The sequence below is a fragment of the Theobroma umbraticum genome, unplaced genomic scaffold (genome assembly GCF_002168275.2).
Source record: "Theobroma umbraticum cultivar Fairchild unplaced genomic scaffold, ASM216827v3 scaffold_55.0, whole genome shotgun sequence".
NCBI classification, from domain to species: domain Eukaryota; kingdom Viridiplantae; phylum Streptophyta; class Magnoliopsida; order Malvales; family Malvaceae; genus Theobroma; species Theobroma umbraticum.
Window position 1 is genome coordinate 4,586,157 of NW_018397270.1, and position 23,600 is coordinate 4,609,756.

Here is a 23,600-nt window from a genome sequence, read left to right on the forward strand (position 1 = left end):
CGACGGAGGGCCTCCTGTGCATGATGGCTGTTGCTGTCCTTACAACGCACAGAAAGCAGGACCTGACCAATGTTGACTCTTGCACATGTTCCTTGAGGTTTCCCAAAAGCACCCCTCATACCAGTCTGAAGCCTATCAGCACCAGCACATGAAAGCATCTTGTTGATCCGCAGAACATGGAAGGGATGAACCCTCACTCTCAAATGGAAAGCATCCTTCCCAGCAAATTTGGCCATGTACTTGTTGCAAGCAATTCGAGCAGCTTCCAATGCCTCACTTGAGACATTCTCTTTCTCCCAACTGACAAGATGGACACAGAAAGGAAACTCATCGACCCCTTTTTTCTTCATCCCAACATCATAAATTCTGATCTTAGAATCTGGGACACCACGGCAGTATCGAGATTTTGGGTATGGCTTGTTCTTGATTTGGCGATAACATCTTGCAGGTCCTACAAGAAGAATATTAGGAAACCAGCACCAGCATGACACTCAAAGTCAACATAATACAAAAAATAGCTTCTTAAGGAATGCATGTTAGAACCATGAATGTTAAGAAGCTGTTTAAAAGAGATGTTTCTAGAAACATTAACATAAGCCCACCCCAGAAGAGAATATATAAATAAAATTTTAAATATGTTGTATGTCAATTAGTTTAACCAGCCCCTGCAAACAAATCCATAATGCTTTATAGATTCCACAAATTCAGCAAAACAGAAGGCCATGGAAGTTGATCCATAGCACACATTCCCAATGATTTTTGGGCGGTATTTGCAAGCATAACGGAGTCCAACATGGAAAACAGCACCCTATGATAGAAATGACCACTATAAAATTACAAAGACCAAAACTATATACACAGGTTCTTTCTTGGTGTAACAAACTCAAATAACTGAAAATCATAGTATGCTAAATTGGACTCAATTTCTAATTCACAGCTCAGCCTCTAAGTTACCATTCATGATCAAATATTCGTCATCATGGAACAATTTTATCATGGCAAGCCAGAGATGGACATGGTGCTGGTTGTGGTGACAGCATGTGAATAAAACCCAAAAAAGATAAGGATGAAAATTGAATTTTGAAGCGCAAATTGGGTAGATTTAATGGGTAAAACATTTCCAAATTCCCCAAGCCCCATTTTTTACCTGAGAAAACCCATTAATACATTTACAGCGTCGAAAAGCAAATGTAAATATTCATCCTTGAAAATAAAGGGGAAAAATTGGATAAACCATACAAAGGAAAGAAAAACTAAAACAGCATTCAACAAAATTCGAGAATGATAATACACCACTAAAACACAAGCAACGTAAGAATGATAATAGCAGTAAAGATTTCAAAGAAGAATTATAGTTGCAAGCAAGGAAGGAAAGAAGGAACTCACTCCTCCCCATGTCGTCCAGGCGAGAATTGAGAATGGGAGAGCGACGAAAACCCTAGGCGAATCCCACCACTCTTTTATTTAACTACTCATGCCATGACCCATGGGCTAAAGACAGCTTCAGCCCATTCACTCAAGTCAAGGAGCCCAAACTTCTTTTGTGTGCGCTGATATTGTTTCGTTTGATTTTAGGGTCCGTTTGGTATCTGTAAAGCACATTACTTGTAATGTGATTTATTAAATTATATTACAGTGTTTATTTTATAACAGATCACTGTAATGTAAGATTACAATGCAATCACATTACAGCCAATGGATATAATGTGATTGCAGTCCAAAATCAATACAATCACATTACATTGCACTCTGTAATGTTCTTAAAGACAATTTTACCCTTCAATTTTAATACTTTATTAAAAATATTTTATAATATTATAATTAAAATAAAAATATTAAAAAAATATATAATATAAAAATTAAAATTAAAAATAAATAAATATAAAAAATTAATTTATATAATATAGGTAAAACAAATTAAAAATAAAATATATAATATAAAAAATATATTAAAGAAATGAAAATAAAAATATATAAATTATAATAATAAAAAATAAAATATATGACATTAAAAAATATATTTAAAATATGATATTATATAAAAATTAATAATAAATATAAATATATTAAAAAAAAAATATAAAATATAATAATAATAAAAAAAAAATATATGATATTAAAATATATTTAAAAATAATATATTATATAAAATTAATAATAAAAAAATATAATATATTAAACTTATATTTTAATAATTAGGGGTAATTTTGACAATTAACATTACATTCCCACTAAAGTACTTGTAAACCAAACACTGCAATGTTATCTTCCCTACATTTTAATTCATTATTACTTACATACAAACACTGTAATTTTATTTTCTCCTGTAATCACATTGCTTGCAATCACATTACCTTAATCACATTGCATTGTAATGTACCGAACGTCTGGCTTTGAGAGAATTCGAAGATCAAATGGCATTTGTCGTTGAGCTAAGCTTTGATATGTTTTTTGTACATCAAAACGGCTGTGTTTTCATGTTTGCAATCCTATATATGAAACCACCATGCTTCAATCTTATTCACTTGCCTATGAGTACATACACAATTGGTTGGAAGCAGTAATCTTTTATTGCAAAACAACCAACAATCAAATTCCCAACAAGCACAGAAGAACAAAGAGCCAACTAGGATTGATCTTGTCAACATAACAGAGATATGGATACCACTTCTACATTATCGTTTTTAGTTCATTATGAATGAAGAAACTGCAAAAGTAGCCATGGTGTAAGCTGCAAGGGTTATCACCTGAGAAAATTGAGGCACAGGCTACTAGCATAAAGTCCACACCAACAACACAAACTACTATCATAATTACGAGAATGAGAAACACTTGAAGCAGACAAAACAGGGGAAAGGTGGCAACTCTTCTAACAGAATTTTAAGAGCCCCTTTCCATTTTTTGATCTTTCTAGATATCCCTCTCTTATTGTACATTCTTCCATCTTGGTCATGCTGGAAAATGAGATCCTTGGTTAGAAAAGAACAATTGTTCCTGCCAAGTGGTTGCCACTACTCTAGCCTTTTATGGGTATCTGAAATAGAAATGAAACAAAAAAGGTCAATTCAGAGAATAATAAATGTAAAAGTTTAAAACTATTTGATGTGTCTTTTGCTCACTCACCACTTACAGAGATTTTTGTATCTTGCTGTTTTCTTTCTTCATCAATGATGCTATGAAACACCACGATACAATCTTCATCTTTCAATGGATGTAAGCCCGCGCAAACAGCTGCTGCTTGTAACTTCTAAAACCATGTTGCTTGCCATGTTAGAGGAATCCAACCGGAAAAAGGAGAAAGAGATATATAGGCCAAAAGTCAAATAAAGGACTCCAGATTAAATAGATCGAGAAGGAAGACCTACGAAACTTTGGAATCACATGAATCTCAGTGTACGTGGTTGCGAGGAGAGACTCTCAAGTCACGGCTCAGATCTTAGGCTGGAAATACATGACAAATCAAAGATATGAGGAATAAATGAGACACCAACTTGGAATTTGATGTTTTCCTTGGAAGATTCTAGAATGACAAGCCAACTTTATGCACTTCAACAGAAACAACAAACATAGCAGGAAGCAAAAATTTATAATTTGATTTGGTAGAGTTTTTATGCACCACGTAATTGCAATTAATGAGAGAAATACATAAAATTGGAATATAAGCTCCATACCTGTGGAATTATTGGAATTTCATTGTGCACTTCCCTTGAAGAAAATCTTCATTAAATCCCCTACTTCACCTCTGAAAATTTGCGTACAGGGGTAACAGCTTAACAAGTTAGGCAATATCTTGAAGAAATCAACTAATAATTGCATGTATTGACAATCAGAGATTAGCATCTAAGCAGATAATATTCTATCACTAACACCACGAATAAATGAACTGTTTCTTGAAGACACTCTATCTCTGAATATCTAAAAAAGGAGTTGAAAGAACGGACCAAAAAGCATAAATTAATCTCAGAGATACAAGTAACGTGAAAACTATTGATTGGCAAGCGAGGAAACTGTAGCGACAAATTCCAAAGCCATCCCAATTTTGCACTAAAAGGTTCCAAAAATGTGATTCTAGTTGCCATATGCAGGACGTGATCAACCATCATCCCCTATATATCAACATGAGTAATTAGTCCTTGATTTATTACACAGTCATCTATCCCTCTGCTGTCTTTCCTGCAGCAGTTACAGTCTTATTTATATTTCTTGAGGCTGATGAGGCATTTTTTTTATTGAAGAAGGATTCTGAGACATTCTTGGCCCACAATTCAATGGGCCTGGGATGTCAAGGATGCTTCTAATCAATTATCAACCTTGTTAAAATGGAATTGACTATATTTGAATTCTAGAATCCACTCTTGATAAGTAAAAATGTAAAAAGAGTTATTTGTTTAACCTAATAGCAAAATGAAAAATCAAACTTACTAAGGGTTCTTAATGTTTTCTTGATCAAGCTAGTGAGACATTGATTTAATGAACCAATAAGTCAGGATGAATATTTCATTCTACAGAAAGAGCTATAACTTGTACCTTTAAGGACTAAATATCTGATGGTATGAAGAGCTCAAAAAAATGGAAGCAGCATTGCCCACTGAGCTATGAAAAAACTTATTCATCAAAAATAGCTCAGCCCACAGAAGCAGCCACATCAGGAATGTCATCAGAGCCAGATGAGTCCACCAATAGTTTATCCCTCAAATAAGTTTTCAAGAACGAGTGATGAGCATCACCTACGTTTACACCATACGCAGGCCCCTTGGAGAATTGAGCATACATTGCCTCATCAGGAATCAAACCTGAGTTCCACATTTCAATTAATTGATTGAGGGCTGAAGGATATGGATATGATCTGAACAGCAATTTAGTTACACTGTTCACTGTATTACGGTCCAGCTCAACCTCTGCCTCACTGATTTCTTGCAACAACTGTTTGACCATTCTGAGATCTCTCTCCTTGCAGAAACCAGAGATAACCAAATTATATGTGTGTGCATTTGGCAGAACACCAAGTTCCTTCATCTCGCTGTACAAAGTACAAGCTTCTCCTACCCTTCCACTCTTGAGAAGTCCAAAGATGGCAACATTGTATGATACAACATCTAGAGGGTATTTCTCTACAAGTGTCCTCCTAAACAATTTAATGGCTCTGTGATATTTACCAACTTTTATGAGCCTATCTATGATAATAGTATGGACATGAGCATCAAGACCAGGGCAATACATTATTATGCTTTGATACACATTAACCGCTTCATCAATTCTTCTTGCTCCACACAGTCCGCTAAGCAATCCAACAAAACTATACTTATCAGGTGTAAAACCTCTATCAAGCATGTAATCATATAACTCCACAGCATGCAATGGATAGCCAGCCTTGCAAAAGTAGTTCAATAATGAGTTACAAACTACTAGGTCCCCTTCTATTGCAAGTCCACTTGCTATCTTAGGTAAAAGAGAAAACCTCCTAGACAAACATATGTTGGATAACAAAGAGCAAAATGTATAAGAATCAGGTAACAATTTTCTTTCTGGCAAACTTACAAACACATCAAATGCATCATCATACCTGCCAATCTTAGATAAACAATCTATTAACACATTACAGAGAATCAAGTCAGGAACATATCCATCAGATTCCATTCTATTTAGAATGCTAAAAGCAGTACTAACCATTTGGGAATCCAGGAATCCCTTAATCAAAGTGGTGTAAATCACAACATTAGGAGAGCAACCAGTTCCAAGCATCTTTATAAACAAATCATTAGCCATATCAGGCTGACGCAATCGACAAAACCCATCTATCAATATATTCCAAGCATTTACCGATACAGAGACTCCCAAAATAAGCATCAAACTCAACACTTGATATGCCTCTGCTAGCCTACCCATTTTACAGAAACAATTCAAAATCATCTCCAATGTCCTAACATTAGGATAATGCCCCTCCCGGAACATTCTTCTGATAACATACTTCATATTAGACAAATCTCTCAACTTGCACAAATTACATAAAGCAGTATTAAAAGTCAAGAAATTTGGGAATCCGGTTTCTTTCAAAACCTTGATAGCTACATCAACATGCCCGATTTTAAACAAAACATCCATAATGACATTACGTGCAAATGTATTAGGAGTAAAACCAAAAGTAGCCATTTCCTCAAAAGTCTCAAAAACCATTCCATATAATCCACCACGCCAATAAATCCTCAATAAAAGCAAGAAAGTTTGTGGCTTTATCACACAGCCAACAGTTTCCAATTCCCCAACAATGCTTCTCACAGTTACATACTTTTTGGTTAACTGAGTGAGAACATTAACCATACAATCAAATGCTTGAGCATCATGAAAATAATTGGGTTGCTTAGCACACCATAAGAAAAAGCCCAAAGCAATCAAATTAGAAGGGCAGTTCACTAAAGTAGAGTGAACAATCTGAGGATTGATAGTAAGTCTCCTTTTTTCCCAAGAAAAACTTTGACTTTTCTCAGTTGAGCTTACCTCTGGTGACGAGAAATGGTGAACTAACACGAAAGGCAATGCTTTGAGGATCCGGGTTCTTGGTTTTGACTGCAGGAAGCCCCTGTTGTATCTCCATAGCATATTTATAAGCGTGCAAAAGGATAGGTAAAAGTGCTGAAGTGGGTGACTCGTAATAAAATTAAAAGGTCAAAAAAAAACAGGAGAGAGAGTTATGGGATTTTCCAGCAACATAACCAGGAAAGTATGATACTTTCAAATGCCAAATGTGAGATGGTGAAGCTTGAAGCTTCTGACACAAAGGGTTTTAGACATTGATGCAGTTGCTAAACCTTGGAGATGAAAAGCAAAAGGGTATCTAGCTCCTGATTGCCAAAGATGGAAATTTAGTGGACACAAGCGACTTGGATGAATTTGACAGGCTTTTTTGAACCGAAAAAATGAATAGGATAAAGAATTTGAGTTGTTATTTGCGTTGGAAATCGTATTTAAGAGCCTACAAGTGAACAAAATTGAGAGAACAATTCCTCCACGAAAGAGCGAAAGGGAAGGAAGACACAGAAAAAGGATCACGGCAGAGAACTACTTGGATTGGTAGAGATAGAGTAACGGCGCTGCGGGGAGGGAAAGGGTGAGACAGACAGAGAGAGCGAGGAATGCTACACTACTAGCAAGGCGCCGTTGGGCAAGACACAGAAAAAGAAAGGGAAAAAAAAATAAACAAATGACACCTCAGCTTCCACATGACCAAATTCTTTTCACGTGGCAGTTGTCAAGTGGGAAATATTATTAAATTAATTATAAATTTGACAACTCAAAATATAAATATAATACGCATGAAATCATTTAAAAGTTAATTATCAAAATAATTCATACATGATAATTTTTAATTAATTAATTAATTAATTATTACGGGGGTTTAGATTATGATTAACACGGTAAGACTACATCAATTTAATTTATTAAATCAAATTGTTAGAATCCAAAATTAGATCAGAAAAATCCTACATAGACATGGGAGCATATTGATGAGAAAGTAATAATAGATCTTACAAGAATGACTACACTTCGACATTAAAACGAGTACAATTCGAATTTTTTTTTCTTAAATATAAAAGTACAAAAATGATTACACTTGTTTTCCAATTTCTAACAACTAAAATCTTTTCCACTACACAGCTATGGAGAACAATTTTGAGAATAGAGATGGAAAATTGCAATGGGGAATCGAAAACTTTGGAGTTACAGGAATCCATGCCTCACGTCTTGCTCACAAAAACCAACAAATCCATTTCATTTCAACTTGGTAATGATTCTTTAGATTGTATAAGGTTGGGTAAGTGTAGGGAAAGACAGTATGCTTCCATCAGCTTTTTGCCTATAGTTTATTCTCCTCTGCAAGCCAAATTAGCAAACAGAAAAGAAAAGAGTAACAATAATTTAATCAGATTTATAAAACATTCATTGTCAGCAAATAGTCTTATATTCATTAAGGTCCTGCCACAAAAAGACTTTGCTCCCCTTTTAGATAAGAATCACAAAACCCTGCAATTTTCACAAACATGTATATCCTTGTGTGCATTAGATAGTCTGGCTGCACTCGTCACCATACGCATCACTCGAATTATTAGCATGCACAATCTTGAAGAGCCAATCCACAAATTTATTTTAACTAAAATGGAGAAAGTGTTCCAAATTCATTATTCCAGATATATAACAAAAATCCAACTCAAGACTCATCATTGCAAGCAACCTCACTAGAGCTGCATCTAAATTTTGAAAACTCTGCATTCTCATAAATTGGCAGCTTCCCACTGATTTCAATACCTGTGTGCCAGCTTCTCCTTTTCCTGGTAGTTTTGGACATACCTGCAACCAGTTGCATAGAGCATGTCAAATAATAAACTAAGATACATGTAAGCACAACCACAGTGTAGTTCCTTCATAGAGAAGACCTACAGCTACAGAACATAAAAGTACTTAACATCATAAGATTGCAATTATATCATCAACAAATGCAGCCTAAGTTGTATACAGAAGGCATGTTCCTAAGTTTTGTGCAGTTTCATCTGCTTAGGCCAAGGAAACTCAACACACCTCCAAAAAGGCATTGTGAAATTGAGTTTAATATGTAAAGCTGCTAGTTAACAAAGAAAGCCTCATGGTTATTTTAGACTAGTTATTATGTTTGCTTTTAGGGTTTAGGAGCTGTTTGAATCAATTGGTTGTTTCCCATTTGGATTTCTAGTCCTTGTATATTACTAGAAATCTACAACATGCAAGCATGCAAGTTATCTTAATTAATGGAGAACAATTTTATGAGAATTTTGCTGCTATTATTCTCTCTTTCGCGTAGTGTGAAGCAATATCTAACACTAGGTGTAAAGCCTTTTAAGGCCTTACTTGTGAAGCCTTTGTCTTTATGTCCTTCTTCTTTAAGCCGACAAGCAGCCTAAACCAATTCCCTTGAAGCCCTAGAATAGCCATTATCAAACTCTAATAAAGCCCACACCAAAGCGAGCTCCAAGCCTCGACCTTACTTAAATTAATTGTTCATGAATACAGTTTGCAGCTGACAGCACTAGAAAAAGTCACTCTTTTCCTGTCTTGAACTGAACGAAATTAAGCATCAAAGTCTAACTATTTTCTCCATCCAAGAAAGCCCTGAATCATAAGTTTTTGAAGTTGAAGAGGACCCATGACGTTGGAATTGAGGTCTTTATTTACTATTTAACATTGTACTGATTTAGCATACTATTGGAGCTAGAACAGACATTAATTTTATGTTTATTTAAGAAATGAATGAGAAGCAGCAACCAACCCTATCAGCTCAATTACCTGTATCTATTTAACTTAAACTAGCTAGAGATTGAAACAAATGAAATTGTGGAAGAATTAATTTGATAGCGATATTCATACACATGTATAAAAAAGGTAATTTTTACTTTCTAAGATTAAAAGCGAGGGCCTTCATTGGATTCCGAACATAAGAAAGCATGAAACTGAAATCAAATCCATAAAAGAAACAGAGGCAGCTATTACATGGAGATTAGATAGATCTGAGATACGATGAGAAAACGAAAAACCAGAAACAGTGATGCGATGCAAACCCTAGGTCAAATTAAGAGAAATCAGAGATGGAAAATTGGGGGAAAATATTATATGAATCGATAGGAACAGCAATAATAATAATAATAAATGAAAAAGAAAGAGACGTACGCATAGGTTCCGACGAGAGGGCCGAGGAGGAGAGTGGCGCTGATCCAATTCTCCGTGACCTTGTGGGTGAGCTTGGAAGGCAGATCCTTCCATAGGCCACTCATAATCTTCTGCTGGAACGGAGACAAAGCGTAGACCACCACCCTCATCTTCACCGGCTGCTTCCCCATTTCGCTTCTGTTCTCACTTTCCACGCTTTTCCGATGAACGATTGACTTACTATCTCTATTCTCAACAAAGCAGGGGAGAGGGAGGCGTGAGTGCGTGCGCTTTATTAACCAGACAAAAGCCCTTGGATTTAGCCCAAGTGGTTTTAGTGTTCTTGGGTTTAGCCCAAGTGGTTTTAGTGTTCTTGAGTTTAGCCCAAGTGATTAACCTATTAAATAAGTTATATTTATAAACTTCTTTATAATTTTAAATATTTTTCATGTAATGTAAAATGCGAATTCAATAATCTAACTTACTAAAATATTAGATATTTCTACTGAAAATATTATAGAGGTTGAATAATATGAGTTAAGTTGTTAATACGATCAATAAATGTGTCATATACAAGTTAGGTACGTCAATCCCTATAAAAGAGGAATATTTTTTATGTTATAAACTAGTTAACATAATTACGATATAAGCATGATTATACAAATTTTAAACTGATTTAATTTCGTATCACGATAATGAATCATATATAAATTTATCTTATCTATACATGCTTCGAACCTCATTAGTCTTGTCACGGTTACTAAATTGATGACATGACACCTTGACCTTATAATCAAAGGGAGCATTTGGCATGTAATTATTCGATTCTATAGAAAAAAAAAAACCACTATGTATGAGTTCATCAGTTATAAAAGTGAATTTCATATAATATTTTTATCGATTTTACATAATTTGTGATTATGATTTATTAATTATAGTGCAATAATTATAAGAGGTATGCCTTTTGTAATAAAAATTTACATATTAAAATTTGAATTTTTGAAATAATATAGCTGTTTAATATTTTTTAATTTTAAAAAATAAAATTATAATATAAAAATAAGAATATTAAGTGTCTAAAAATGTTATTTTAAAATATTGAGAATATGATATAATAAAGATATATATTATGATATTATTAATTAAAATTTTTTCTTAAATCATTAAAAATCTCTTATATATACATGATTACCTAATATGGAATGAGGTAGAAGATGCTGACTACCTCTTAACAGAGAGCTACCTACTTATTGAAGTGTGTCTCGAATCAATGTCGGAAATTGCTGAGGTGACTGTCTGTCATTCCCGTAAGTGACGGACAAATTCCTACCGCTGCATTTCAATCAGGCGATATCCGACATATATTTTGCTGGGTTCTTTGATTATTTTCATAGTCCTATCAATTGATGATTCCGTTATTATCAGAATACCAAAAAAAAAAAAAAAAACACAAAAACTGGACTTTGTTCATCATCAACGCTTCTTGTCACTTAGCATAAAATTGGCTGTCTGCATCCCCAAAGCTCTCTACTTTCCACAGTTTCCTTCCAACCCGAAATTGTATTTGGATTTTGAAGAGAGGAAAGAGCCGTGAAAATGAAAATCTTAGAGGTTCCATGCTTAGAAGACAACTACTCCTATCTGTGAGTATTTTTCTGCTTTGATGATTTGTTTTCAATCTTTAATTCGAAATTTTTAAACTTTTTAATTAATTAATAAATGAAATAGGGTCATAGATGAAAGCACAAAAGAGGCGGCGGCGGTGGATCCGGCGGAGCCACAGAAGGTGGTTGAAGCCGCCAATCAGCAGGGAGTTGTTCTCAAGTTGGTTCTCACCACTCATCACCACTGGTAAGCCCATTAGCTGGGACTAGCTCCTTTGGTACTTGCACTGGGAATTCGAATATCTAGAATTTAAGCTTAGGACCATTCATTGTTCCAATTTCATTTCTTTGCAGGGATCACGCTGGTGGGAATGATAAGATAAAGAAGCTGGTCCCCGGGATTAAGGTTTACGGGGGTTCCCTTGATAATGTCAAAGGCTGCACTGATCAGCTCCAAAATGGTGATAACTTACAACTTAGCCCTCATATCAACATACTGTCTCTTCACACCCCTTGGTATATGCCCCTTCTCTTCTGTTTACTTGTTTGCTTATTTCTGCCTGCCACACTTGGTTCTCTTTCTGTGTCTCAATTTTTTGAAACCCTCTCTTTTCCCCGACTTCCTTTCATCAGCCACACCAAGGGTCACATAAGTTACTACGTCACTGGCAAAGAGGGAGAGGACCCTGCTGTTTTTACTGGAGATACACTCGTAAGTTCAAACCTGGATCTTACTTCTGTGTGTGTGTGTGCGTGTGTGTATTTGCAGTTACTTGTTATTAAAAGAGGAGCCATTGTTACTTTCTTTTTGGTCTTTTGATGAAGCTCATTCTAGTCTAAAACTAGTTAATTGCTATGGTATCATGATCTATTCGGTCCTGTATTCAGATTGATAAATTCTTAGTGGCCCATTTAATGTAATCATTCCAGTTTGCGTTGGATATAATTCTGGCCTGCTTTTCTTGGTTGTGTGTAAGATTTACTTGCATGGATCATTTAAGCTTAAACCCAATCCTTGGGATTTCACCTGTTAGCTTAAACTTTTAGGTATGAAGCTCTATCTCCTAATCAGAAAGCTTTTGGACGGTTAGGAGGTGGATCATTTGTCTTTCTCTTGTTTACTGGTCTGGAAATAATTGTTGTCATTTTCCTTTTTTCTCATTTTATAGTTCATTGCTGGTTGCGGGAAATTTTTTGAAGGCACAGCAGAACAGATGTATCAATCACTCTGTGTAACCTTGGGTTCACTGCCAAAGCCAACTCGTGTTTTCTGTGGACATGAGGTACAGAGATTTACCCATTTCCTTTTCTTATCTGTCACTGGGCCCAATTGATTGATACTCACCAAAGCAGCTAATTTTCCCATGTCTAATGTAGACATAGGCTGGTTGCAAGCTGAAAGTATATTTCAACTTTGATTGTGCAATTGAAGGATCACAGATTTTACTCATATCATCATCAAAATAACATTTTTGTTAGTACTGGTATCTGCCTATATATCTAAGTTCCAACATTTTGGTTAGGACTGAAAGCTGGCATATAGTGCTAAACTTAGCAGCAATTTGGGTTAATTTAGCATACAAGGTAATTAGTCATCTTGAGCTAGTAAACTAGCAGTGACTATTTTGTGAAAGCTGCAGTATGTTTGCTGTTTGTGGAGTGTCTGTTGTGTACAAAATTATCTTGCTTTGTTGAAGATGTCCAGCCCGTGAAATGGAAACCTTGAAGTGAGAGGGATTTTCCATATTTCTTTTTAAGTCTGTTATGTCTTAGTTGATTTCAGTAATTGGTTGCAAACTAATTTGCTTTTGTTGCACTGCTTCTTGTTTCTGAAGACTGATGAAACGTTTGGACCTATGTTTCTCTAGTACACAGTGAAGAACCTGCAATTCGCATTGACAGTTGAGCCAAAAAATGCAAGGATACAGCAAAAGTTAGCATGGGCTACTAGTCAGCGACAAGCAGGTCTACCCACTATCCCCTCAACCATTGAGGAAGAATTGGAGACTAATCCATTTATGCGAGTTGATCTACCTGAACTTCAGGTTTTCTCTTTACCATAAAATTCATCCCCAATGTGACAAATCTCGAGTTGATTGTCATGAGATACTATTTCAGATTGCATGTCAAGCTTGAACTAGTCTTAGGATGTTAATGTTTCCCCTTCTTCATTTGGTTTCTAACCATCTTGTAGTTCTTCTTGCACTGGGCTGTTGTTTTATGTCTCTGTATTTTACGGGCTTTCTTATGTGGAAATTTTATCTGATTTCAGGGGAGCATTGGTTGCCAGTCTCCTGTTGAAGCACTTCGGGAGATTAGGCGGATGAAGGACAATTGGCGAGGCTAAATGTAAGAGTTGTCTGAGATGCGTATTAACTACAAAGGAAGAAGCTTTTCTAAAAAAAGAAAAAAAAAACTATGAAGGAAGAATAAAAAAGGGACTCTCCATCTACCTCCTTTTCTTTTTTCCTGTAAGAATAAAACTTGTTTGCATGGTGTTGGAAGTGGGTTGGCAGTTATAATTATGTTGCCATTGAACATGTGAAACTGGCATAATCAGGTCAACCAGGGACCAATGTTAGTTCGTGGCATGAACTTGTGCATGTATTATAATATTTTCCCCGTTTGATTGTTTTCATTTTTCTTTTCCAGTACTCTGTAATGTAATGCTACTGTTTACATGCGGAGTGCCTGTAGTCCGCAGGGTAGACTTTGTTTAACAAATTGTTTTCCATTTGATCCGAAGAGAAACTTGTATTCAGAAAGGGGAAACAGGGTAGAAGACCCAAAGCATGTCACTCCACAAAAATTGCAAAGTGTTATTTAAATGGTGGTAGTTCACCTAACACTAGCAGTTTGTTCCACATAACAAAGCATTGTTAATGTTGTTTAAACTCAGCAAGTGGGAGTGGTTTCAATATTTTCAATGCAAACATTTGTTCAATGGTGTAGGATTAACAGAGATAACTGCTAAGCATTAAAATCACTTTACAGAGAGAGAGGGAACCTTTCTTTTGCTTCTCAATCACTTATACTCGAACGTTTTGGCAAATACAATACTTAGATGGAATAATATCTATATATATGTACTATGTAATAATGGTATATGGAATATAAACCCAAACAGGAAAGATAGTTATCACTATCAAATACTTAATTGAAACGGAAACGTTAATAAAGCGAGAAGCCCGGCAAGACTTCTTTCCTACTGGCGTAAAGAGAAGAGGCGAACGCGTTTTTGGGATTTCTCTTTTGTCCTTTTTTGTCTCCCAGGGGCCACGGGGCAGTGGCATTTGCAGAGTGAAGCAAGGTATGGCAACTTGATTGTACCATATATAAACAAAGGGGAATGAATGAATGATCTAATTATAATATTTAGCTTCATCTCTTTCAAATCCAATACCCCATTTTACTTCTTCTTAAAAAATATGGTCTCCTCAATCTCAGCCTACACCGCTTGAAACCATTTTTGTTTTGGTCTCCAAGAACTCTGTTTCCGCTGTCTCCTTCTGTCAGTTTGACTCTTCAGCCTCTTGTCTGCAGCGTTTTGTATTGAATTTGTAATCAAAGCTCTCCCTTTTCATTCCCACATTCTTCTCTCTTTCATTCGTTTCAGAAAAAAAGTCATCTTGTTTCTTTTTTTCTTTTATTTTATTTTGCTGTTGGTCTGTGAAATGTGAATGGAAGATCATACTGGGATTTTCACAGAGTTGTAAATAAAACAAGGGGCTTGTTTATGATTTTGGAGTGTAGGATCTTGTTATAATGGAAACATCCACTCCCATCTCTGGTCCTCCCTCACCATCACCAACTTCTTCTTCTTCTGTTACTAGCACTAGTGGTGGTGATACCAGTGATTCTTCAAGAAGCTTTGCCATTCAAGTTCCAGCTCTAAACTTGTTCCGATCACCCTTGTCCCTCCTACTGGAATACTCTGGCATTTTTTCCAATCCCACCCTTAATCAACCTCGTGGGGTTTTAGTCAACACTGATTTGCAACCTCCTCCTAATGCTGCTTCTGGGGCTGGGGAGGTTTCTATTCAAATCATTGGGCCTGCAAGAGCTGAAGAAGACAATGCCCAAACCCCCCTGGATCACGATGGAGTTGAGGAGGACGATCCTCTTACCAGCAGCAGCACCAGTAACGAGGAAAGGAGTTCCAATTCGTCTTACCAGATGCAGAGTTATGATGTACAGCGCATTGCCAGGTGGTTTGAGCATATTCTTCCCTTTTCATTGCTATTGCTGCTTGTCTTCATTCGTCAGCATTTACAAGGTACTCCTCCTCCTCCTCCTCCTCTTCTTCTTCTTCTTCATTTACCTCGCTCTCTTGCATTTTTTCATTGCTAACTGGACTCGGGTGTCATTCATTTGGTCATTTTAGACATCAACAAAAATGTTACTACTATAATGTTGTGCTGTTTTGAAGGTGCTTCATAGTCTGCTCATTTGATTAATACAATCTAAAGAATTTGATGTCATTGAGGCAATGGACATGGATGTGATTCTTAGCATTCTGTTATTCCTATTTGGTATCTCATTGTTGGCTGTCCTATGTTAGGGAATTCCCATGTTTTTTCTCTTTGATTTTGCTTCATAAACAGTCATCTGTTTTGAACAAAGGTTGCATATTCTTTAGTAAGGATGGGAATTAAGTTGAATTTGGATGAACTTTACATGTGTTCTTTATCCCTTTTTGGACTGTCATCAACGTGGTTGAAAGATTGGCGATCTGTGAGGGCACTCTAGATGGTTAGCAAGAGAAAAATTGTGGAGAACAAACTTTTGGTGTTCTATATGAGGTGTTGAGGTTTCTTGTCGTATGAGGGAAATCAAGAACTTCATAGACATTAGGGATTAGCGAGTTACCTTTCTTGTATTCCTTATCTGTTGAGTTTGGATTGTTGGCTAAAAATTGGAAGTTTTGCTAAGAGCCAGGGTACTGTTTTTCTCTTGCATTACATTTGTTTTTTTTCGATTTTGTCCTAGTGTGTCTTTGTAACGGATGTACTATTCTTGATTGGTCCTTTCTAGTCTTCCTTTTGCTAAATATCTATCTATCATCAAGAAGAAAAAAGAGGAGGAAAAAGAGAGAGAGAGATAGAGAGACAGTGGTTGGGGGGTACGTTGCAGAAGGAGGGAGAGAAAATGAAGAGTCAAACATCAGACTTACTCTAGTTGTGCCTTGGTTCTTACCGTCAGAACCTGGTACAGTTTAAGTAGTATCTCAGGCCTGCATGAGGAAATAGTTCTATCTCAAGTTGTTTGTAATTTACTGTCTATAGCCTAAACTCTTTTATTTCTTATTATTTGTTTGTGGTGGCTTGCAGGTTTTGTTGTCATGATTTGGGTTACAATTGTCATGTTCAAGTCAAATGTAATCCTCCAAAAGCAGACAGCACTGAAGGTGCTTAAATGTGTCTTTGAACTTTATCCTTCTAAGTTCTTTGGTGCCCCAATGAAGGGGCAAAACCATGAAACTTAACATTCACCGGTTTTGCAGGGAGAGAGAAAGAATGCTGTTCTAATCACATACTCAGTACTTTTTATGCTTCATGTGATTGGTGTTTATTGGTGGTATCGGGACAATGATCTTTTATATCCTCTGGTCATGCTTCCTCCAAAGACAATACCACCTTTCTGGCATGCAATATTCATCATTCTGGTAAATGGTATGAATTTGAATTGTAATACTTGGGTTCATTTCTATTAACATTATTCTAATGGTAAGATAAAGAATGTATGGCAGATATTCTTGATCTTGTGTTCCCTTCTTATGACTGACTCTTTTCATATGATGCTGCTGAAATTTCCAAAGAGAGTTAATATGCTGTTGTATGCTGCAGTTTAAAATTTATGGTTCTGAATAACATTTCTGTTGAGTATTTTATATGCGTAACTAAATCCTTATTCCGCTTTACTTTTTGTTAAACTTTTTTGGCATCTATGTAAAATACTTCCTAATTGTTATCTACAAGACGCATTGTTCTTCATATTGTAAAATCAAATGCCAGTAATGTCCAGACAGTTTAGAGTTTACTTTTATTAATTTAGTGATCTATTTAACTTTCAGATGCAATGGTGCGGCAGGCAGTGATGGCATTTAAGTGTGTACTGCTCATTTATTATAAGAATGGCAGAGGGCACAACTTCCGCCGACAGGTATTATGATGTTATGCATTACAAAATCACTTTGTCTTATTTATATAAAACTGCAACTATATCCCTTTTCCCCTCTGCACACCCCAAACATTCGTCACTCCAAAAAGAAAAAAAATAAAGTAAAGAAGCAAAAGGGATGAAACGAAACTAACTGTTGTATTATTTTCAAGGGTCAAGTGCTAACCCTGGTCGAATACACACTCCTATTATACCGAGCATTGTTACCAACACCTGTCTGGTACCGGTTCTTCTTAAACAAAGATTATGGAAGCCTTTTCTCTTCATTGACTACTGGGCTGTATTTAACTTTCAAGCTCACAGCTGTTATTGAAAAGGTGTAATTTCCATACTCTAATACTTGTACATATGTGCAATTTCTGATTTTTTTTTAATTTCTCTGTCTTACCATGAATCTTTTGACCTGATGTTTTGCTTTATTATTAACAACTTGTAATTGCTATTAGGTTCAATCCCTCTTTGCCGCCCTGAAAGCATTGTCACAAAAGGAAGTTCACTATGGGTCATATGCCACATTGGAACAGGTACCTGAAAGGGGGAAATGAAAATTTTAACTCAATTTGAAACTTGGTTCCTCCCACTGACCTAAAGAAAGGCTAGTTGGCTAGGACAACAAAATGCCAGAATGTTTTATGTGATGCCTTGTTGTCTGTTCCATAGCTCTAACCTTTTGCTGTATCTAATAATTTCTTATTGCACATGTTTGCGGAACTTTACTTAATCTTTCATCATCAAGCCCAAAAAAAAGCATGTTACCTTTTGATAGAGTTTTCGTTGGCATCTGTAATTTACATCTTTTGCTTGTAATTTAGTCTGTTAATTCAACCATTAGATTTAATGCTCTGTTCATGTAGATCATACATGTTATATGTCAATTAAACTGAAAATGTGCAACTGATAGTGACATTGTGACATTTTCAAGCATTAAATATTAGTATTCTTGATCGATATGATATAAAAATCAAATTGACTTGAAATTTGACTCTATGACGACTATGGATACATTGTTGAATCCAATGATTGATATGGGCAGGTCTGTCTCAAATTAACTGACATTACAAATATTTTAGCCATTATTCCTGCCTATATATGTATGATTCAGTTTCCATCCCGCATTAGAATCTCTCCCTTATTCCTACATACGTTACAGGTAAATGAAGCAGGAGACCTTTGTGCCATATGCCAGGAGAAGATGCAAATACCAATCCTGTTGCGTTGTAAACACATATTCTGTGAGGACTGCGTCTCTGAATGGTTAGTTTATACCTCCTGTTTGTTGCCATTGCATATTGTGAAGTGAAAGTTGGAAATGTTGTGAATCTTGAAAATTTTATTTTATTTTTTTAACTTGAAATGTGTTGTTCCTATAATGAGTCTCAATTATTGATTCGATAGTCTAGGGCTCTTATCATCAAGCTAAGAATTTGTGGTTTAGAATTATTCAATTTGACTACATAGATGTGAAGATAGAAGGGATATATGCTAATAAGCCATATATAAATGTTTAACATATTTCCTTTGGTTAATAATACATAAATATTTTTGTCCTGTATCAAGACCAAATTTATTATTGGAATATCTATAATTGTTGCAACTAATGGAAGTTTAGTTTGTCAAATTTAATTGGATAAAAGTTGCCCAGTATTTGTGGCATAATTGCATTGGAGAAAGAGATGTGAAACTGTAAAGATTTGGTAAGAGGAGGGGACAAAAATCTATTAATCTGTGCCTTTCACAGTAGTCAGAGCTTTCACTCAGTGAAGCTAATGGGAGATTGAGAAAATATGCCATAGATAAATATTTAATATATTTCCTTTGGCTAACACTATATAAACTTTAACTTCTGTATAAAGTTCTGATTTGTTATTGCAATCTATAATTTTAGCAGCAATAATTGATAAGCATTTAACATTTGAGAAAGGTGTGAAACTGTAGCCTTTTGCTTTGATTCACTAGCGTAAAGATTTGGGAGGAGAAGAGGGGACAAAAAACATAAAAACCTGTGCCTTTTGGAGCAGTCAGAACTTTCACCTAGTAAAGTGACTGAGAGATTGATAATTTTAGATGCTCCATCTTCAGTAGGCGGGATTGTGTTGGGTGAAAACCACTTGTTAACTGCGGCGCACTATCTGCATATGCCTTGACATAGTGCGTACATACCTTCACTCATGACAAAATGAACACATATGTTACTGTGGTATAGAATGTTGTGAGGTGGACTGTGATACTAGGTGGAAAACAAAATGGAAATTGAAGAATGGTAGGACCATAGGAGAATGGTGCCATTTCAGTGTAAGATAAAGGATATGATATAAAGTTGGGGATATGATATAAAAAAAATTCTGCCTCCCTTTTTCCTAGAAAACAGGAATCAATACTTTACTTTTTACTGAAATTCTGAAAATTTATGTCTGCTACTATACATGGCACTTCCCTCACAGCAGGCCTACAGTGTATGCCTAGTTGCCTAATGGGCTAAAGTATTGCTTATCATGAAATTCCACTGCGAAATGTTTTAAATTTTCAAACAGAAGCATTGAAGTTTTAAATCAGCTATAATTAGGTAGCACACTTGACTTGTACCTCAGTTTCATCCCTTTACCATAGCTGGTTACTAACCTTTCAGGTTTGAGAGAGAAAGGACTTGCCCGCTGTGCAGAGCTGTAATTAAAGCTCCAGATCTACGATCCTTTGGGGATGGGTCTACAAGTTTGTTTTTTCAGTTGTTTTAGAATCCAGATTTTAGTTCCATGCCACGGCCTTATTTTTTTGAGCTGTGCTCTCTCATGGGTTTGGTCTTGTCTCTTAGATTGGTATATAGTGAATTCTCTCATCCAAGGTTGACCATAATGGTTTTAATATAAGCCAAATAGTAGAAAGAGATTAGCAATATGGGCATTTGTTCCGTTAATGAGGTTAATTGAAGCTGAGCTTTCAGATGGAAGGGAGGATTCTGATGTTGTGTTACATTATTTTCTTTAATTTGTCATACTTGCCTGAAAATGTAAACGCATTGATCAGGATAATGTTATATTCCAATCATGAATGTATAACTTCTTTGAACTCTCTCTCTTTCTCTCTGACTTAATGTGTTGCATGCATCTTAATGATTTTTTTATTGAATTATCATTGAAGTGATTTAACTCTCTTGTTTCTTCCATTATCAACATCAGCTTTTTAATCTGGTGCAATATATATTTGCATAGAGAAAAGCAGCAGGTATAAGAAGATCAATTATTATGAGGAAATCATAGTCTTGCATCAATGGTTTGTGGTCCCTTAAAATTCCTAGTGTTCCCCCTAGTGGAGTGCTGCCAGTTGTTGGAATAAATTGCACAACTGGTGATATTTCATTTGACATATGGGTCTGGCATACAATAAAAGGTCATAGTCTTGCAAGTGCATGCTGGCACTCAGGGCGACATATTCATACCCGGTTGCTCAACTCTTCAACTCTCGAGCCTGCACACTGCCTTCCTGAGTTGCAGAAACATTGACCAATTACGTTTTGCATTCGTGTTACCCTCATCTGCTGCTATCTTCATGTATGTTTTTTCACATGTACAATCCAAACCCAGAGTGAGATTTACACTTTTGTGTTGCTTGCTTGCTAGATTGCACCATTATCTTCTGTTTTTCTTGAAGAATGAGCTCTTTCTCCAAAAAGCATTTTGATCTGTTCCATTCCACTAGCATTAATTGCATCCCGCATATGGGATTTGATGCTGAAACAATCACTATCACTACATAAACTCTTTCCATTTTTGTGGGTTTTTCCTTCTCTCCTTTCATAAAAAATCTATCACAATTGGGGGGGAAAAAGCAAGGTACTCTATTGTTAACGTAGATAGTGATCTTTATTCAGTCCATATGTCCCACTTCCCACCGTCGCTCATCTCCTACCATTCCACACTAGGCCGCGGGGCCAGCTATGAATGGCTAAGGTTGGAGGAGTCAGGATGAGGATTCAATTCATGGATTGCATCTATTTGTCAGAAATTATGGCAGTGGGAGTGGAACGTGGATGCTTACTTAAGGAGCTAGGGCTGATTAACAAACAAAATAGTCATGAGTCTGAGTGTTCCACCTTATCGCTGCGTTTGAAGGACCCAACCCGAAGCAAGATTGCAGGATTTTGCACAGGGTTGATGCCTTTGAAAAGTTCCTTTTAGCATCAATGGTATGATGATGGCAAATAAGACTAGCAAATGCAGCTAGCTAGGAGTGGTCTCCACCAAAGCACTAGCTCTCTGATGCAGAGGAGGGTACAGGAAAAAAAAAGGGACTTTCTTTTGGCACTTGGAGTTCTGTGAAATTTTCAGAGCTTTAGGAAAAAATTGTGCAATTTGCAGTCTAAAAGCAATATACTTCTCTATACTATGTGCTATGACTCTTCTGCACCTACTTCAGCCCAAGCACGTTATATTTCATCTCAATTATCATCAATATATACTTTTATAGCTACAATATACGTACATATATATATATATTCATCCATTTATCTGTATAAATCTTTGCCTCCACAAGCCATGGGACAGGAGCCTGGAAGTACCTGCGTTTCAAATTAACACTCTTTTCTTCTCTCTCTCTCTCTTTTCCTTTAAAGCAAATAAATTTTGTAAACTCAGCTAGTTTTCTTCTCATGGTTGATATTAGTATCTCTCCTGTTTACTACATTTTTCAAAGCTTAATTTGGCATATAAACAGGCTCAGAAATTACCTGAAGTATTTATCTACATGTCTTGTTTGATTTAGGGAAATGGATTGCTACACATGTGTATATCAACATAATTAATACTATGCAATCATTGAGAGTGTGATAATAAATAGTTGAATGATATCAAAAGCCCATATAGTTTTGACTAAAGCAATGGGTAAAAAGGGGTTTTCATTTTTATTATCTTTTGTCACAAAAAGTAATGGGAAAAGGTTGATTTCCAACATTTTGTTTATTCATTGAGGAAGAAAACAAGGATCAAAATAATACAGCTTTCCTGTTAAAAAATAGCTCTTAGACTTTGCTGTAGGCTGTATATGGTAAAAAGGATGAAAAGCTGTTTCATGTCTATAGTGATTAGATTATACAATGACTGAAGAGGTTATGTAATTCAATCGTTTTGTCATGGGATTTTCCTTTTCTTTTTAATAAAGGGAAACGATATTGAACATCAAAAGGAAGGGAACAGTGCATGTTAGCTGCCATCTTTGTTGCATCAAATGTTTGGGATTTCGTTGAACTGAGAATGAAATGCAGTTCAATCATGGTCAGCTCAGTTGCATTGTAAGAAAGGAGAATGGATGGTGGAAAAGAGGAGCAGTGTGGTAGCTGTTGAAAGCAAGTGATAAGTAAGAATGAAGAAACAGAGAGAGAGAGAGGACGATGGATTGTCGGGTTTGAGGGAAAAGCATTAACTAGAGTCAAAGTTTAACCCAACAAACAAAGACACCGGTATATTTTCGCACTGAGGTCTGCTGCCCCCATCACTCCCTGACGTATTCATCCATTCACCAAGTGAAAGTGAAAGAATAAGTAAAATGTATGGATGATGAAAGAGAGGCAGACGGGGAGAGGGGGAGGGAGAGGGAGAGAGAGAGTCTACTGTGTGCTTTGCATTTCCATCCTTTGATTTCGTTTCTTTTTCACATCATCTGCTGCAAAAAAACCCCTGAAACATATTAAAAAAAAACCACAGGACTTGTACAATTATTTACAAGGTGTAGTAATAGGTTTATATGAGCATCTAAACAGAAAAAGAAAGAAAAAGAAAAGAAAAGCTCCCCCTCTAGCCCCCCTCGTTAGATATGTTAAGATCTAGAGTCGCTTTCCTGTCTCTGACTCTCATGACGATAATGACCCATCGTTTCCCTTTGCCTAAGAAATAAAACCTCACCCTCTCTTCCTTATTTCCTGCACAGTTCATTCTCATTTTCTTCTTTATGACTTGACTCCTTTGTGTTTTCTTCAAACATACTCGACCTTCTCTGCACTTGTACACTCCACTGCCATTAATTTTCTTTTTCTTTTATTTCACTATTCATTTGTGGTATCTTGTTTCAAATTTAGGGTTTTAAGCACTGTATCACTTCAAATTTAGGGTTTCACTTCACCAGCACAACACATGTACCTCTATGAATGTTAGTAGC

At 36.0% G+C, this 23,600-nt stretch overlaps 5 protein-coding genes across 11 annotated transcripts in view; 2 read left to right on the forward strand and 3 right to left on the reverse strand.

The window, feature by feature from the left end:
• LOC110426442 (large ribosomal subunit protein uL16-like) overlaps positions 1–1,499 on the reverse strand; it is a 1,815-nt gene extending 316 nt beyond the window's left edge. The window contains exons 1-2 of the mRNA XM_089785304.1: positions 1,387–1,499; positions 5–451 (exon numbers count right to left, since the gene is read on the reverse strand). Of these exons, the coding sequence (XP_089641430.1) occupies positions 5–451; positions 1,387–1,396 (457 nt within the window). The 5' untranslated portion in view covers positions 1,397–1,499. The remainder of the gene's footprint in view (positions 1–4; positions 452–1,386) is intronic.
• Positions 1,500–2,611: 1,112 nt separating this feature from the next.
• On the reverse strand, positions 2,612–7,122 carry LOC110426163 (Pentatricopeptide repeat (PPR) superfamily protein). 5 transcript variants are annotated; one of them, XM_021441305.1, is made up of 5 exons: positions 4,528–7,122; positions 3,672–3,742; positions 3,366–3,441; positions 3,124–3,244; positions 2,612–3,034 (listed from the first exon to the last, which is right to left on the reverse strand). In XM_021441305.1, the coding sequence occupies exon 1, from the start codon at positions 6,595–6,597 to the stop codon at positions 4,624–4,626; it is 1,974 nt and encodes a 657-aa protein (XP_021296980.1). In that variant the 5' UTR covers positions 6,598–7,122; the 3' UTR covers positions 2,612–3,034; positions 3,124–3,244; positions 3,366–3,441; positions 3,672–3,742; positions 4,528–4,623. The 5 variants fall into 5 exon arrangements, with proteins under 5 accessions (XP_021296980.1, XP_021296979.1, XP_021296981.1 ...); XM_021441304.1 differs by having other exon boundaries at positions 3,124–3,247; XM_021441306.1 differs by having other exon boundaries at positions 3,124–3,247; positions 3,362–3,441.
• A 994-nt stretch (positions 7,123–8,116) lies between these two features.
• On the reverse strand, positions 8,117–9,945 carry LOC110426164 (Cytochrome b-c1 complex, subunit 8 protein). The gene is made up of 2 exons (XM_021441310.2): positions 9,694–9,945; positions 8,117–8,343 (listed from the first exon to the last, which is right to left on the reverse strand). Exons 1-2 carry the CDS (start codon positions 9,861–9,863, stop codon positions 8,295–8,297), a joined length of 219 nt encoding a protein of 72 aa, XP_021296985.1. The 5' UTR covers positions 9,864–9,945; the 3' UTR covers positions 8,117–8,294.
• Positions 9,946–10,887: 942 nt separating this feature from the next.
• On the forward strand, positions 10,888–13,914 carry GLY2 (Metallo-hydrolase/oxidoreductase superfamily protein). The gene is made up of 7 exons (XM_021441390.2): positions 10,888–11,315; positions 11,401–11,523; positions 11,631–11,792; positions 11,910–11,988; positions 12,446–12,559; positions 13,145–13,321; positions 13,549–13,914. Exons 1-7 carry the CDS (start codon positions 11,269–11,271, stop codon positions 13,621–13,623), a joined length of 777 nt encoding a protein of 258 aa, XP_021297065.1. The 5' UTR covers positions 10,888–11,268; the 3' UTR covers positions 13,624–13,914.
• Positions 13,915–14,458: 544 nt separating this feature from the next.
• Positions 14,459–21,235, forward strand: LOC110426332 (uncharacterized). Of its 3 annotated transcripts, none has more exons than XM_021441538.2 (8): positions 14,459–15,552; positions 16,607–16,683; positions 16,780–16,948; positions 17,350–17,438; positions 17,609–17,773; positions 17,903–17,980; positions 18,607–18,710; positions 20,630–21,235. In XM_021441538.2, the coding sequence occupies exons 1-8, from the start codon at positions 15,042–15,044 to the stop codon at positions 20,679–20,681; spliced, it is 1,245 nt and encodes a 414-aa protein (XP_021297213.1). In that variant the 5' UTR covers positions 14,459–15,041; the 3' UTR covers positions 20,682–21,235. The 3 variants fall into 3 exon arrangements, with proteins under 3 accessions (XP_021297213.1, XP_021297214.1, XP_021297211.1); XM_021441539.2 differs by having other exon boundaries at positions 20,663–21,235; XM_021441536.2 differs by lacking the exon at positions 20,630–21,235 and adding an exon at positions 20,083–20,519 and having other exon boundaries at positions 14,461–15,552.
• The last annotated feature ends 2,365 nt before the right edge of the window (positions 21,236–23,600 follow it).

Coding starts and splice junctions, on each gene's coding strand:
- LOC110426332 (XM_021441536.2), top strand. CDS start 15,042: ATGGAAACATCCACTCCCATCTCTGGTCCTCCCTCACCATCACCAACT. Junction 15,553..16,606: donor CATTCGTCAGCATTTACAAG/GTACTCCTCCTC, acceptor GGTGGCTTGCAG/GTTTTGTTGTCATGATTTGG. Junction 17,439..17,608: donor GGCACAACTTCCGCCGACAG/GTATTATGATGT, acceptor ATTATTTTCAAG/GGTCAAGTGCTAACCCTGGT.
- LOC110426164 (XM_021441310.2), bottom strand. CDS start 9,863: ATGGGGAAGCAGCCGGTGAAGATGAGGGTGGTGGTCTACGCTTTGTCT. Junction 8,344..9,693: donor CCTCTCGTCGGAACCTATGC/GTACGTCTCTTT, acceptor AACTGGTTGCAG/GTATGTCCAAAACTACCAGG.
- GLY2 (XM_021441390.2), top strand. CDS start 11,269: ATGAAAATCTTAGAGGTTCCATGCTTAGAAGACAACTACTCCTATCT. Junction 11,524..11,630: donor CTCACCACTCATCACCACTG/GTAAGCCCATTA, acceptor ATTTCTTTGCAG/GGATCACGCTGGTGGGAATG. Junction 13,322..13,548: donor TTGATCTACCTGAACTTCAG/GTTTTCTCTTTA, acceptor ATCTGATTTCAG/GGGAGCATTGGTTGCCAGTC.
- LOC110426163 (XM_021441305.1), bottom strand. CDS start 6,597: ATGCTATGGAGATACAACAGGGGCTTCCTGCAGTCAAAACCAAGAACC.